The following is a 13,293-nucleotide window of genomic DNA, read 5'->3' on the forward strand; positions in this document are numbered from 1 at the left end:
AAATCTCATTATATTTTACTTTTAATTTTAATAATTCTTGTAATGTATTATTTTCCCATTTCTCAATTAATTTATTTTCTAATAATTTAATTTGCTTTCCCATCTCAAAAAATTGTTTTTTTTTTTGTTTGTTAATAAATGTTGAATATGATATAATATTTCCTCTCATAGTTGCTTTAAAAGCATCCCATAAGATCTCAGCATTAATATCATCTGATTCATTAAATTGAAAATATTCTTGCATTTTTATTTTAAAATCTTCAAGAAATTTTGAATCCGTTAGTAAATCATTATTAAATCTCCATATTGAATCAAAGTTTTCAACATTATAATTTTGAAGGTTAATCCACACACCAGCATGATCTGAAATTATAATGGGATCAATTGTTGCTTTTAGTACACGCTGCGCTATATTATTAGAAACAAATATATAATCAATTCGTGAAAAAGATTTATGGACCTGAGAACAAAAAGAAAATTCCTGATCATTAAAATGAAGAATTCGCCATATATCTACTAAATCACAAGATAGAATCAAATTATCTAAACCTAATGATTTTATAACTTTACTTGGTTTTTTATCCAATATCGGATCCATTACAGCATTGAAATCCCCTGCTACTATTAAATTAGATGTAGCCAGTGGTAAAAGTAATTGTTGAATTTGTTTAAAAAACTCCATTTGATTCGTATTAGGAGCATATAAATTGAATAAATTCAGGGTTGTATTTCCCAGAACCATTTCGATATGCACCCATCTTCCTAAGGGATCATAATTAATTAATTTAAAATCTGCATTACATTTTTTGTTTATTAGAACAGCCACTCCAGCTTTTTTTTTTAAAGCCGGTGCAAATAAACATTTAGAAATCCAACCTCCAGATAATTTTTTTGATTCAATTTCTGAAAGATGGGTCTCTTGAATGAAGTAAATGTCCGCATTTTGATTTTTAAGGAACGATAATAATTTCTTCTTCTTAATAGGATGATTTAAACCATTGACGTTCAGGGAATACATTTTTATGTCCATCTAATTAATAATTATGTTGTAACCAGTATTCTATGATAATTTACAAGATTAGTTCCCAGCACATTCAATAAAAATTTATCTCTTATCCCACCCATAATTTTCCCTCCCTCCCCACCCATTATCATATTCTGATTTGGAACACGCATTGGTCATGGAAAACCTAAATCTCCTTTCCCAGGCAACTAATAATTCATTGTATCATTCAAAAACATATTTCTAAATTCTATATATTCTTTATACTTCCACCCTTATATCATTGTAAATCATGTCCATTTCATCTATAAAATTTTATAAATATATTGAGAGTTGTGTATATTTGATTCATAAAATTAATTCAATATCATGCATATATGTAATATAAAACTCTGAATAAATAAATATATTACAACTATAGCTCTTATTCTCTATATATTCTGTTATTCATCATGTGAATTAAATATATCCATTTTTATAAAAATATTATTATTAATAATAATGCATTTCAATCATTTCTTAGATCATTTTCATAATAAATTGATTTAAATAAATATTTGAACAAAATATACATTTTTATATCAATAAATAAGTTTTATAGTAAATTCATATTTTATTAATTATCTACCAATCATTAGCTTAATTTCTTATTTTTATAATAAGTTAATGTGACTGAATAATTGAATTTAAAAAAAAAAAAAAAATCTTATAGTAGACATCTATTTTATTAATTAATCCTTTCAATAATCAAATTATTTTCTTGTATATATTTCATAAAATTGTAATTTTCTTTCACAGAATTAAAATATTGTATTTATAATAAATTAATATATTTCATTATTTCTAACTTATTCTCAATATAGCAATAATAAAATTTCCTTTCTATATTTTTAATGATATTTTCATTATAATCATTTCATTATTCATCATTCATTATTCATTAATCATAATAAATTAATATGCTATATAATCGAATAAATTCTCTATTTTGATTAAAATGTGTACTTTATACAAATTTCTAAGTAAATAATTCATTTATTTATATTTTAATAATTTAATAATTAAAAAAAATTTTTTTTTTTTTTATATTTTATTATTTTATTATATTATTATTATTTTTTTTTTTTTTAATATTAATGATTGTGGATGTTAATATTTTATTAATCCATTAATTATTAATTTAATAAAATAATATTATATTGTTGCATCCACTATATCAATGAATAATTTTCCAGTTAATATCATTTCTTATGTCTTAAAAATTTTTTTTTTTAATCTTCTTTATTTTCCCTTTTTTCCATCTTCTTTCTTCTTTCTTCTGTCTTCTTTCTTCAGCTGAATTATTCTGTTTTTATGTAAAGATAGGTTCTTTTTGTGACAAAAATTCTTTCAGTTTTGCAGGGTCTTGAAAATATATGGATTTATTTCCACTGGATACTCTCATAGTAGATGGGTAATATAGTCCATATATGTATCCTTTTTCTTTCAGCTGCTGTCTGTATGTGAGGAATTGTTTTCTTATGTTTGCTGTATATTTAGCAAAATCTGGAACTAAAATCAGTTTTGATCCTTTATAGTTCAAGTTTTTATTTGCTTTTGCCATTTTTAATATTTCTTGAGCTTGTTGATACCTTAATACCTTGAATATCAAAGGTCTTGGAGCAGCCTGATTTACTGGCTTTCTTGTGGGGATTCTGTGGGCTCTTTCAATTTCCAACGGCCATTTTGAATTGAGCTGAAGCAGTTTAGGTAGAAGATTTTCCAAGAATTGTACAGGATCTCCCCCTTCAATATTTTCAGCCAGCCCCAAAATTCTGATGTTCTTTCTTTTTCCTCGGTTTTCCATGTCCACCATTTGATTTTTTAAAGCTGCTACTTCTTTTTTATCTTTGTCATATTCCTGTGTGAAGGATTCAAACCTCTCCATTTTTTCTTCCAGCACTGTCATTCTCAGTCTCTCCGTTTGGATCTCTTGTTTCATGTTAAGAAGCTCTTCTTTTACCTCAGATATTTTATTGGCATTTTCAGTCAGCATCAGTTTTATTTTGAATAGTTCAGTCATAATATCAGACTTTTCAGTGAGTTCTTCAGTCTCCATCGGGAACGGGACACTTGTTGGTGACAGGGGAGTAACTTTTGTTCTTTTTGCTGATATTCCCGATGTTGAAGGTTTTTCAGCTTTCCCCTGCTTCATGCTAGCCATTTCCGACGTTGTTTTATATATTTTTAATATCGATATGATAAAGTAGAAGTTTTATTTTTATTCCGTTTGTTGCCTGGATACGGGAGCGCTGCGGTTAGGCTGCCATATCGTGCGCGCTCCAAGCCACGCCCCCCCCCTCTCAGGATCTTATAGGCGGTGTGCCTAATTTAAACTTGATCCTTGCGATAGTGGTCAGCATTTAAAAAAAAAAAAAAGTTATCCACCATAGGCTTACTACTGCCCCCCTTCAAATTTGCATTAAATTGCAGTTAGATTTCTCTCTACTTCAGTTTTCCTAATGACTCAAAGTGTGATAACAACTCGTTAATTTGTTTTTAAAAGCTTTGCAACTTATTATCTTGTCCAAAACCTTTATATTCAGAATACCTGTGGTAGCTGCAGATAGAGAAGGAACAGGATCCCAAGCTTGATATAAGTGGTGAGTCGCAATATTATCTCTTTTTGAGACCATTGCTTGAATTTCTTGTTCTACAATTCCTCTGACAACACTCAGCTTCCTTCCAAACCTAAAAGAACAGAAGAAATCAGTATCTGGATGCACATATTCAACTTTACCAAACACATCATATCCTGGCGAAGCCCCACATTTGCATCTTACCTTTCCCTCCCTTTTATAATTTTGCAATTAAATGACGCAGAGATTAATAATGGCTTTCAAGAGTTGATGGTTTATCTGAATCCAAAGCTAATTAAACAATGTAGCTACTGACACCTGCTCTGAATCTGACTTTTCTAATATATTAGTCAAGTCAAAAATTTCAAAAGTAGGAACTTGCAGTTCTTCAGCAGTTTTCATCTTCCCAAGAGTAGATAATACATTTTTTAAATAGGTGGAAATGATGATTGTGGAACTTTCAATATCTCTGAAACATATCTCTTAAACATGTCCAATGCAGAGACTGTGGCTAGCTTAGGAAAGTTAATTATCCTTAAACTCTGTCGTCTCATAATGTTTTCAAGCATTTCCAACTTAAAGCTAATGTTCCCATTTTCTTTTATAAGGAGCTGATTTTGTGCTCCTAGTATTCCCATTACTTTCCCTTGCTCCACAGATTCCGATTCTAATTTCCCAACCCTTTGTTGTAGTTTAGTAGTTTCAGATAGAACTCCTGAACACTGACTTGATAAATTTTGGATCTGAGTTCCCAATGAGGACTGCAATTGTGAAATAGCTTCCCAAATTGAGTTAAGGTCTATTATTGGGGGGCTCTTTCAAAGGAGCAATTGCAAATTAGATGAAACATCTTTAGCTACCTCAGTACCTGCAGATTTAGGAAATTCAGGTGACTTCTGCGGTTCCTGTGCTGAATCCAAGTTCGCACGCTACAGCAGTTGTAAAACAGACTCAGCAGTTAACTGTTGAACTGCAAACTCCTCACTCTCTTTGCAGCTATCGGACATTGCCGCCTTACTCTCCTCACTTGCCGTGCCGAACGACATTGACTAGGGGGGGGGTAGTTACGCCAGCGTTTCCCGCTCCTCCGGCAAAAGACTGACCACCTCGCAGGAAGTCTGAGAGCTCTCCGATATGCTCTCCCTTCTAGCCGAGGACTTTTCTGCCAGAGCTCCCCTAGGCTGCCGCTCGATAAAAGCGTCCATCGGTCCCAGCATCTTTGCTTCCGACCTGGGCTCTGGAGGGAATATCTGGGTCTTCGATTTATATCTTACCATAGGAAAAAAGGTAATAGAGATGACGGCGTTCTGCCGAGCTCACTCAGTGCGCCATCTTGGTTCTTTGATTGGTTTTTCACTGATGACCATTTTATATGTGTCCATCCCCCCCTCTTTCGGACCAGAAAGGGATAGGAATCGCCTGTAGCTCAAGCTCTTTTGACGATGTTAAATTTACAGAAGTGCTGCCTGCAGCATGCCACACGTAACTGACCTGGAAGTCTTTCCCTAAGTCAGCTCTGACGTTAGGGGAAAACTTCCAGGTTGGCTACTTGTGGAGTGCTGCAGGCAGGAAAAGAAGATGAGTCTCTCGGCTCAAGCTGCCTCCAACCCCGCAGGATCCCCGAGACCATGATGGGGTCCCCACGGGATCCCTGCAACCCAAGAGGGTGTCTCCACGGGATCCCCATGACCCCAAAGGGGAACCCAAGGGATTTCCATCGTCCCCATCCCTGTGCAGCTCTCTAATACTGTCTCTTTCTCTGTAATCGCTCTGAACTGTTTGTAGTATTGCGGTATATAAAAATAATGTTGTTATTATTATTGAATAGAAAAACAACCTCTTGATAAAAAGGTATTATTCTGTTACATCTCACGAAGGCTGAAAAATTAATGTAATAAGTCTTAAAATGAGAAAATCAGTAGAGGGGAAGTATATTATCAAAACAATATGGCAGTAAGATTGAAATCCCCTCAAAGATTTAAGGAAAGTGTGAACGGATTTGTTTAATATCCTTGCAAAAACCCAAAAGTTGGCTTAGTGTTTTTGATTGTTATTTTTTAAGTCTCCTCAAAAGGAGTTTAGTAAGGATAGAACACTACTAAAAATGGAATCAGGGGCTACTTGGAGGGAGTGTACCTTTCAGATCCTCAACAGAGCATATTTCACCCAGGTACAGGCATTTTATTCTGGTATGGTAGAAACTCCATTATGTAGATGGTGCAGACAGACTGCTAATACTCTCTCCCATGCTGTGTGGCTTTGCATGCATGTTCAACACTTTTGGCAGGCCATCCTGTCCTATTTGGGGAGGCTCAGTGGCTAGTTCACCCAGGGGGGTTATCTTTGGCCAGGCAGAAAGATATCAGGTATATGGGGTAGGGAGATGCTCACTGTTCCATAAGGCTTGTATGGTAGGACATAAGTGTATTCTACAGTACTGATTGAAAGATTCTCTGCCTGGTTTCTGGCATTAGAGGAATCAATTTCATCTATTGTTGACATATGAGGCTTGGGAGGCTTGCTGAGCAAATCACCGCAAAAAAATTGTTCATGCAGACATGGGAGCCGTACATACAATCCTTGCCTCCTAGGGCTTGGAGCTTGATCTTGAATGCACTGGACCTGTGAAGGTCCCTATCTCTTTTATGTATCATTGTGGATGGGTTCTTCTCTGATTATCACAGCTTGGGAGGGGGGGGTGCAGGTTTGGAAGGAGGTGGGATCTGAATCAAGGGGATGTTGTTTTTGTGGTTTGGCAGTACTGAGGTGGGAGGAGGGGTTGGTATGAGATGCAAACCTCCCTATTTGGATTGGATTGGGTTTTGCATTAAGTACTGTCTTGATAGTTCTTCGATGGTTTGTATGGTTGCTGTTCTTGTTTACACTGTTTTCATACTTTGATGCTCTATTTAAAGGTTTTTATATGCTGTTATCAACATACTTGTTCACAGTTTGGGGGTTTTGTGGGGGTACTCAAAAACCGGATGACTGGGGCTTATTTGTATATTCTGTACCATGTCTATTTCTGAAGTCATCAATAAAAATTATTGAACGTTAAAATGGAATCTAAACCCATGAAAGCATATGTCTAGAATGAAAGTAGTTGAACTTTTAAAAACTACTTTTCCCTGATAATAGCTCGTTAAAAACTTAGGAAGCAAAAAATATATCAAAGTTTTCCCAAGTAAAATAAAACGGCACCATAGTTTGAGTGACATGTGACCAGCACTATTTTTTCAGATGCCAGCTGATTCCAGCACTGTTTTGAGAATCCAGGCCATACATAAGGTATTGATGATTTACGATCTGGGATCTGAGGAGGAAAGAACAAAGCAAAACTTCCAGACTGTGGAGTGGTGTAGTATTGGGAAGTATGGATACTGGATTGAGACGTCAGAGAAATAAATAGCCTCTGTAGTAGCAACCAGCACAATATAAATTGCAGTCCCTGTGGTCAGTCAATCAGCTCGTCTTGAAAAGTTTACTCTGGAGTCAATTTGACAGGTGATTTTGGAATTGGGACAGACAGATATCTTGACTTTAAAAATAAAACATCAGAAAAATAGAACATCAGAAAAATCAACTGAATTTTTCTGTCTAGGACGTTTCTGTATTGAAGCAGTTGGACAAGTATGTTACCACTAATGCAGCTATTCAGAATCCAAATGTGGCTCTAGATAAAGATAATAATAAGATGTAGAGTTGAAGCTTTAGAAATTGAAGCTAAATCAGCTAATCTGAGATTAGTTATCGTAATTTTCCTTGACTTCCACTGAGATCTCCATGGGAAACTTCCCTACATTACTTGACAAGACATTAAAAATATCCTCAGATCAAATTCCACCAATGACTTAAGATTTATTATCTACCTTTTGTTAGGAAAAGCTTATTCAATGCTATGGAAGAAGAAAATGAGGCTAAATTAAATGGTTATGATGTTTTAGATTCATCTTATACAGATGTTATTTCCCTGGCATTGAAATCTGACAGACTGGTTCTATATAAATTTTGTCAACACAGAGATTTACGGCCTCTTTTACAAAGCCGCACTAGCGGCTGCACTGCGCTAACGGCCCCGAAGCCCATAGAGATTTAAAGGGCTTCGGGGCTGTTGCTGTGCGGCTTTGTAAAAGAGGCCGTTAGTTTTGAATTCTAAGATTAAGATGTTTCCTGATCTTTCAGGGGGCGTGGCTTGGACGCGAACTCGGATGGTTGGATAAACGAGTAGCTCCACATTGACAAGCATATATATAAGAAATACTACCAATATTTTTTAAGAAATTACAAAAATATAATACAACATGACTTCTACTAAACAAACAAAAGCTGATTTGGGAGCCGGAACATCGGGAAGCAACAAGAGGTCGAAACCAGAGCCAGGTACACCCTCTAAAACCCCGCTGCCAAAGGAAAAAAATCTTGACGTTATGGAAGAACTAAGACAAATAAAAGAAATTGTCTTAGATAGTAATAAAAAATTACAAAAAGCGATAGAAGAAGCCGCAATACTTACTAAAAGAGTGGACATAACAGAAAACAGAATTTCAACATTGGAAGATAATACAGAACAATTAAACATAGATATGAGTCACAGCAAAATCATATGGAAGGAAGTGACAGAAATCAAACAAAATCTTGAAGACAGCCGAAATCGCGAACGAAGGAATAATTTGAGAATAATTGGATTACCTGAAGGAGTGGAAAAAAATGATCCGATTGCCTTTCTAGAAAATTTTCTGCCTAAAATATTGCCACTAAAATTTAAAACAGAACTAGAAATAGAAAGAGCACATAGGATTCCAACACAAAGAAAAAACACTCAAACGGGTCCGAGAACTTTAATATTTAAACTCTTAAGGCATCAACAAGCAATTGAGATATGTAAACTAGCCAAAGAATACAAGAATCTCAAATGTCAGGACTCAAAAATACATATAGTCCCAGACTTTGCGAAAGAAACAGCAACAAGAAGAAAACAATTCCTAGACATGAGACCCCAACTGAGATCTCTAGGAGCCAGATTTGGGCTCCTTTACCCAGCGATAATGAAGGTAACTATAGCTAACAAAACACAAAACTTTACGGATCCCAAAAAACTACAAGAATTTTTGGATCAACACGAACAACCAATGGCAATTTAAAGACAAGTGATAACAATCTTATGAAAATTATAACTTTATATACTTTATATGGTTTAAAAGACTTATATACTTTATATACTTTATATGATTTAAAAGACTTCAATATGGAAAAAAGAAACTTTTAAAAAAACATCGGTTAAGGATTTGGAACTTTCAAGGCAACGGAAAAGAACACACAGGATCGAACTAAAGATTTGAACAACATTCTTCTGGAAAGCAAAGAGAAGATAAAACCTGAAGAAAAACACAAGATTCAATTTTAAAAAAAAAAAAATTCTAAATAGAATAGACTTACATGTTAGAATGTAAACTGGACAGAGATCCATCCTCGAATGGTGACGAAGGAACTTTTTCTTCTTAAACAAAAGACTAAAAGATATACTGATTGGTTGAAGAATATTGTGGGCGGAGTATGAAAAGAAGGAGAATTATCCTTCAATCACGAAGAAGATTATAGAAGAGGGGAGAAAAACATGTAATGATTGGTTTACTCGAACGATTTTTATGAAAGGCGGTACTTCCGGTTAAATTTGCGTTCCAAGTATATTATAATGCGTTTCATATACGCAACATTAGAGGATATTAAGGGGAAGAATGTGTTTGAGATATGGAGGTTCCGATTAGGTTTTTTTATTTATTTCTCTTGAACTTAAGGTTTGTTCATAATAAGGAGGAAGGCTTGTTCGGAATGGCATCCCCAGTATGAATAGACTAACTCCCTCTTTTGCGAAGCTGTGATGGCGGTTTCTGACACGGGAAGCCACAATGGATGGCGCTGATCCCAAGGCTCTTAGAAAATTGAAAACCATCCAAGGTAACGTGAAGAGACTCCCCGTGCTGGAGACTGCTGTTGCGGTTTCGTAAGGGAAAGCTTAAGTCTGGATGCCTTTAATACAATATTTTATCACCATTAATACCCAGTTTTGTAAGCTTTCCAGGGTGATAACAATTCATCACCTTGAAAAGGAAAAAAAAATTGTAATAGATGTTTTTAAAACTACATATACTGATAATTGAAATATTTGAAATATAGATGATATATATTCATCATATATAAAAAAAATATATAAAAATGATAGATTTTACTTCACATGGAATAATTCATTCTTATAATCTTAAAGGAAAAAAAAAAAATTTTATCTTTTATATTTTAAGAATGACCAAATTGTTTAAATATATTTTTTTGATTTAGGGGGAAAAAATTTTTTATAATATAGAGAATTTTATGGTAGCACTTTAGATAAATTATTAATAGCTTGAAGGAGTTATCTAAATCTAACCTCAATCTGCGTATCCAAGTTTTCGTAATTAATAAGGGAGGGAAGGGAGGGATGGGAGGGAATAAAAGGGAATTATATAAAGAAAATATGAATATAAAGGAGGGAAAAGATATAAAATATTTAAAATATTGGGAAAATTTTATTCTTCTTAAAAATATATATTATTTAAAATATTATTTAATTACTGAAAAATTTAAAAAGATAAATGGATCTTAAAATAATGTCATTAAATGTTAATGGTCTAAATCATATGATAAAAAGGAAAAAAGCATTATCATTTTTAAAAAGGCAAGATACAGATATATGCTTTATACAAGAGACCCACCTTTCACATATAGAATCTAATAAGCTAGAAGGAGGTTGGGTCAAACACTGTTTTTTCTCACCAGCTATAGGGAAAAAAGCGGGTGTTGCTATTTTAGTTAATAAAAAATGTTCTGCTTCATTCAAATTAAAAGCTTCAGATATTCATGGAAGATGGGTAATTGTGGAAATGAATATGGGAAATACTACCATGACGTTGTTTAATATATACGCCCCTAATTCGAACCAAAATGAATTCTTTAAAACTCTTCAACAACTGATTTTACCACTGGCTACTACAAATCTTATAGTAGCTGGGGATTTCAATGCTGTAATGGATCCTTTATTAGATAAAAACCCAAGCAGAATTATGAAATCTATGGGATTAGAAAATTTAATTCAATCTTGCGATTTAATAGATATTTGGCGAACACTTCATTTTGATGGACGGGAATTTTCTTTTTGTTCTCATGTTCATAATTCCTTTTCAAGAATAGATTATATTTTTACTTCAAACCATCTAGCACAACAGGTGACACAGGCCACCATAGATCCTATTATTTTATCTGATCATGGTGGAGTATGGATTAAAATTAAAATTATTGATCAAAATAATAATAGACCAATTTGGAAGTTAGATAATACATTGTTGACTGATCCAACTTTTTGTGAAAACCTTATAACAAAAATGAAAGAATTTTTTCAAATAAATGATAAAGATGAGATTAATAGAGAAACTTTATGGGATGCTTTTAAAGCATCAATTAGAGGACAAATAATTTCTTATTCGGCTTTTCTTAAAAAACAGATTAAAAAACAATTTTTAATCTTAGAAAAAGAGATTAAAAATTTAGAATCAAAACTTATAGAAAAATGGGAATATTCTATTCAACAAAAATTACTAAAACTAAAAGTTAAATATAATGAGATCTCATCTAAAATGATTAGGAAAGATATATTCTCTCAACAAACATTGTATTATGGTAACTCAAATAAGTCGGGAAGAATATTAGCAAATTATCTTAAAGCAAAAAAAAGAAAAACAAAACTAATTGCTATAAAAGATGAAAATGGTGATATACATACACAAAATGAACCCATTTTAAAACAATTCTTAAAATTTTATAAATCTCTTTATTCTTCCGAGACTTATATAAACAAAGAAAAAGATGGTTTAGAATTTTTGAAAATGTTAGAGGGTCCAAAAATTCCTGAACATATAAAACGAAGTTTAGAAAAACCAATATCACTAAAAGAATTAGGAACAGCTTTGAATTCCCTTAGAGTTGGATCCGCTCCAGGTGGTGATGGATATACAGTTGAATTTTATAAAACATTTCAAAATTTTTTATTACCCTATTTATTAAATCTTTATCAATATCAACTTAATAAAGGTTGTATTAATGGCACTATAGCAGAATCTTTAACTATTGTTTTGCCAAAACCTAATAAAGATCCCACTTTGGTCTCAAACTATAGGCCAATATCTTTAATAAATGTAGACGGAAAATTATTAGCAAAAATACTTGCATTAAGATTGGCTAATGCTCTCCCCCACATTATAGGTATGCATCAAACAGGATTCGTTGCTCAAAGACATTCATCTCACAATACCAGATTAACATTCCATATGCTATATTTAACAAAGAAAATGAATGAGCCTACTTTTGCTGTTTCATTAGATGCAGAAAAGGCTTTTGATAGAGTGGAATGGCCTTTTGTATATCAGGCAATGGAATGGTTTGGTATAGGTCCCGGATTCATACAAATGATACAAACATTGTATAGCTCCCCTTCTGCAAGATTATATATCAATAATACTTTTTCAGAAAAATTTAATCTACAGAGAGGAGTTAGACAAGGATGTCCTTTGTCTCCTCTGCTGTTTGATATTGTTTTAGAACCCTTAATATTAGCTATCCAACAAGCGGAGGAGATACAAGGTATACCCCATTCAGACAGAGAATATAAAGTATCTGCTTATGCAGATGATTTATTATTATATTTGAGGAATCCGGAATCTACCATTCCATATCTACTTGAACTAATTGAAAAATTTGGAAGTTTTTCTGGATATAAAATTAACTGGAACAAATCAGAAGTTCTTCCTCTAAATGTATATTGTACAAAGGGTCTATTTGATACATTCTCTTTTGTTTGGAAGGAAGAATCAATTAAATATCTTGGAATTTTTCTTACAAAAACAGTAGATGAAACAATGAAAATTAATGAAAAATGTCTAATACAAAAGGTGACAGAAATGTGTGAACAATGGAATCCTTTACATTTATCTTGGTGGGGAAGAGTACAAACTGTTAAAATGATGATTTTACCTGTAGTTTGCTACCAAATGGGGATGATACCAATTTTCTTTCAAGAATCTTTTTATACAAAATTAAATAGAATCTTGACAAAATTTATTTGGCTTAATAAAAAACCAAGAATTGCTTTAGTGTCGCTGCAAAAACCAATTAAGGAGGGAGGGGTAAATTTTCCCAACTTTTATAGGTATCATCAAGCCTATATTTTACGTCATGGTATGTATTGGATCCTCCCAGAGCCCACTGATAATATTCCAGACTGGTTCTGGCTGGAATGGAGACTTATATTTCCATTACGTCTTAGTCATGTAGTTAGTATCAAAATGCCAAGGTTATACAAAGATCATAAAATATTTATGGATACCTGGAAAACTCTAAGATACATAAGTAATTTAACTCAAATTCCAATTAATAAATCAACTACTCAAACAATATGGCTAAACCCCAAGATCAAAATTGGCGGCTTTAAAGTCATCTGGAAACATTGGATGACAGCAGGCATTCGTATTTTGGATGATGTAATAAAAAATGATAAATTGCTAGAGTTTTCACAATTGCAACATAAATTTGGTCTTAATAAAACACAATATTTTAAATGGTTGCAATTGAAGCAATCTATTCAGGAAG

At 33.1% G+C, this 13,293-nt stretch overlaps 1 protein-coding gene across 6 annotated transcripts in view; it reads right to left on the reverse strand.

Moving 5' to 3' along the window:
• Positions 1-13,293, reverse strand: part of HTT (huntingtin) — an 831,912-nt gene that overhangs the window by 136,047 nt on the left and 682,572 nt on the right. For all 6 annotated transcript variants that reach the window (XM_033950363.1, XM_033950354.1, XM_033950401.1 and 3 more), the window contains one exon: positions 3,594-3,733. In XM_033950363.1, coding sequence (XP_033806254.1) covers positions 3,594-3,733 — 140 coding nt within the window. The remainder of the gene's footprint in view (positions 1-3,593; positions 3,734-13,293) is intronic.

The sequence above is a fragment of the Geotrypetes seraphini genome, chromosome 1 (genome assembly GCF_902459505.1).
Source record: "Geotrypetes seraphini chromosome 1, aGeoSer1.1, whole genome shotgun sequence".
NCBI classification, from domain to species: domain Eukaryota; kingdom Metazoa; phylum Chordata; class Amphibia; order Gymnophiona; family Dermophiidae; genus Geotrypetes; species Geotrypetes seraphini.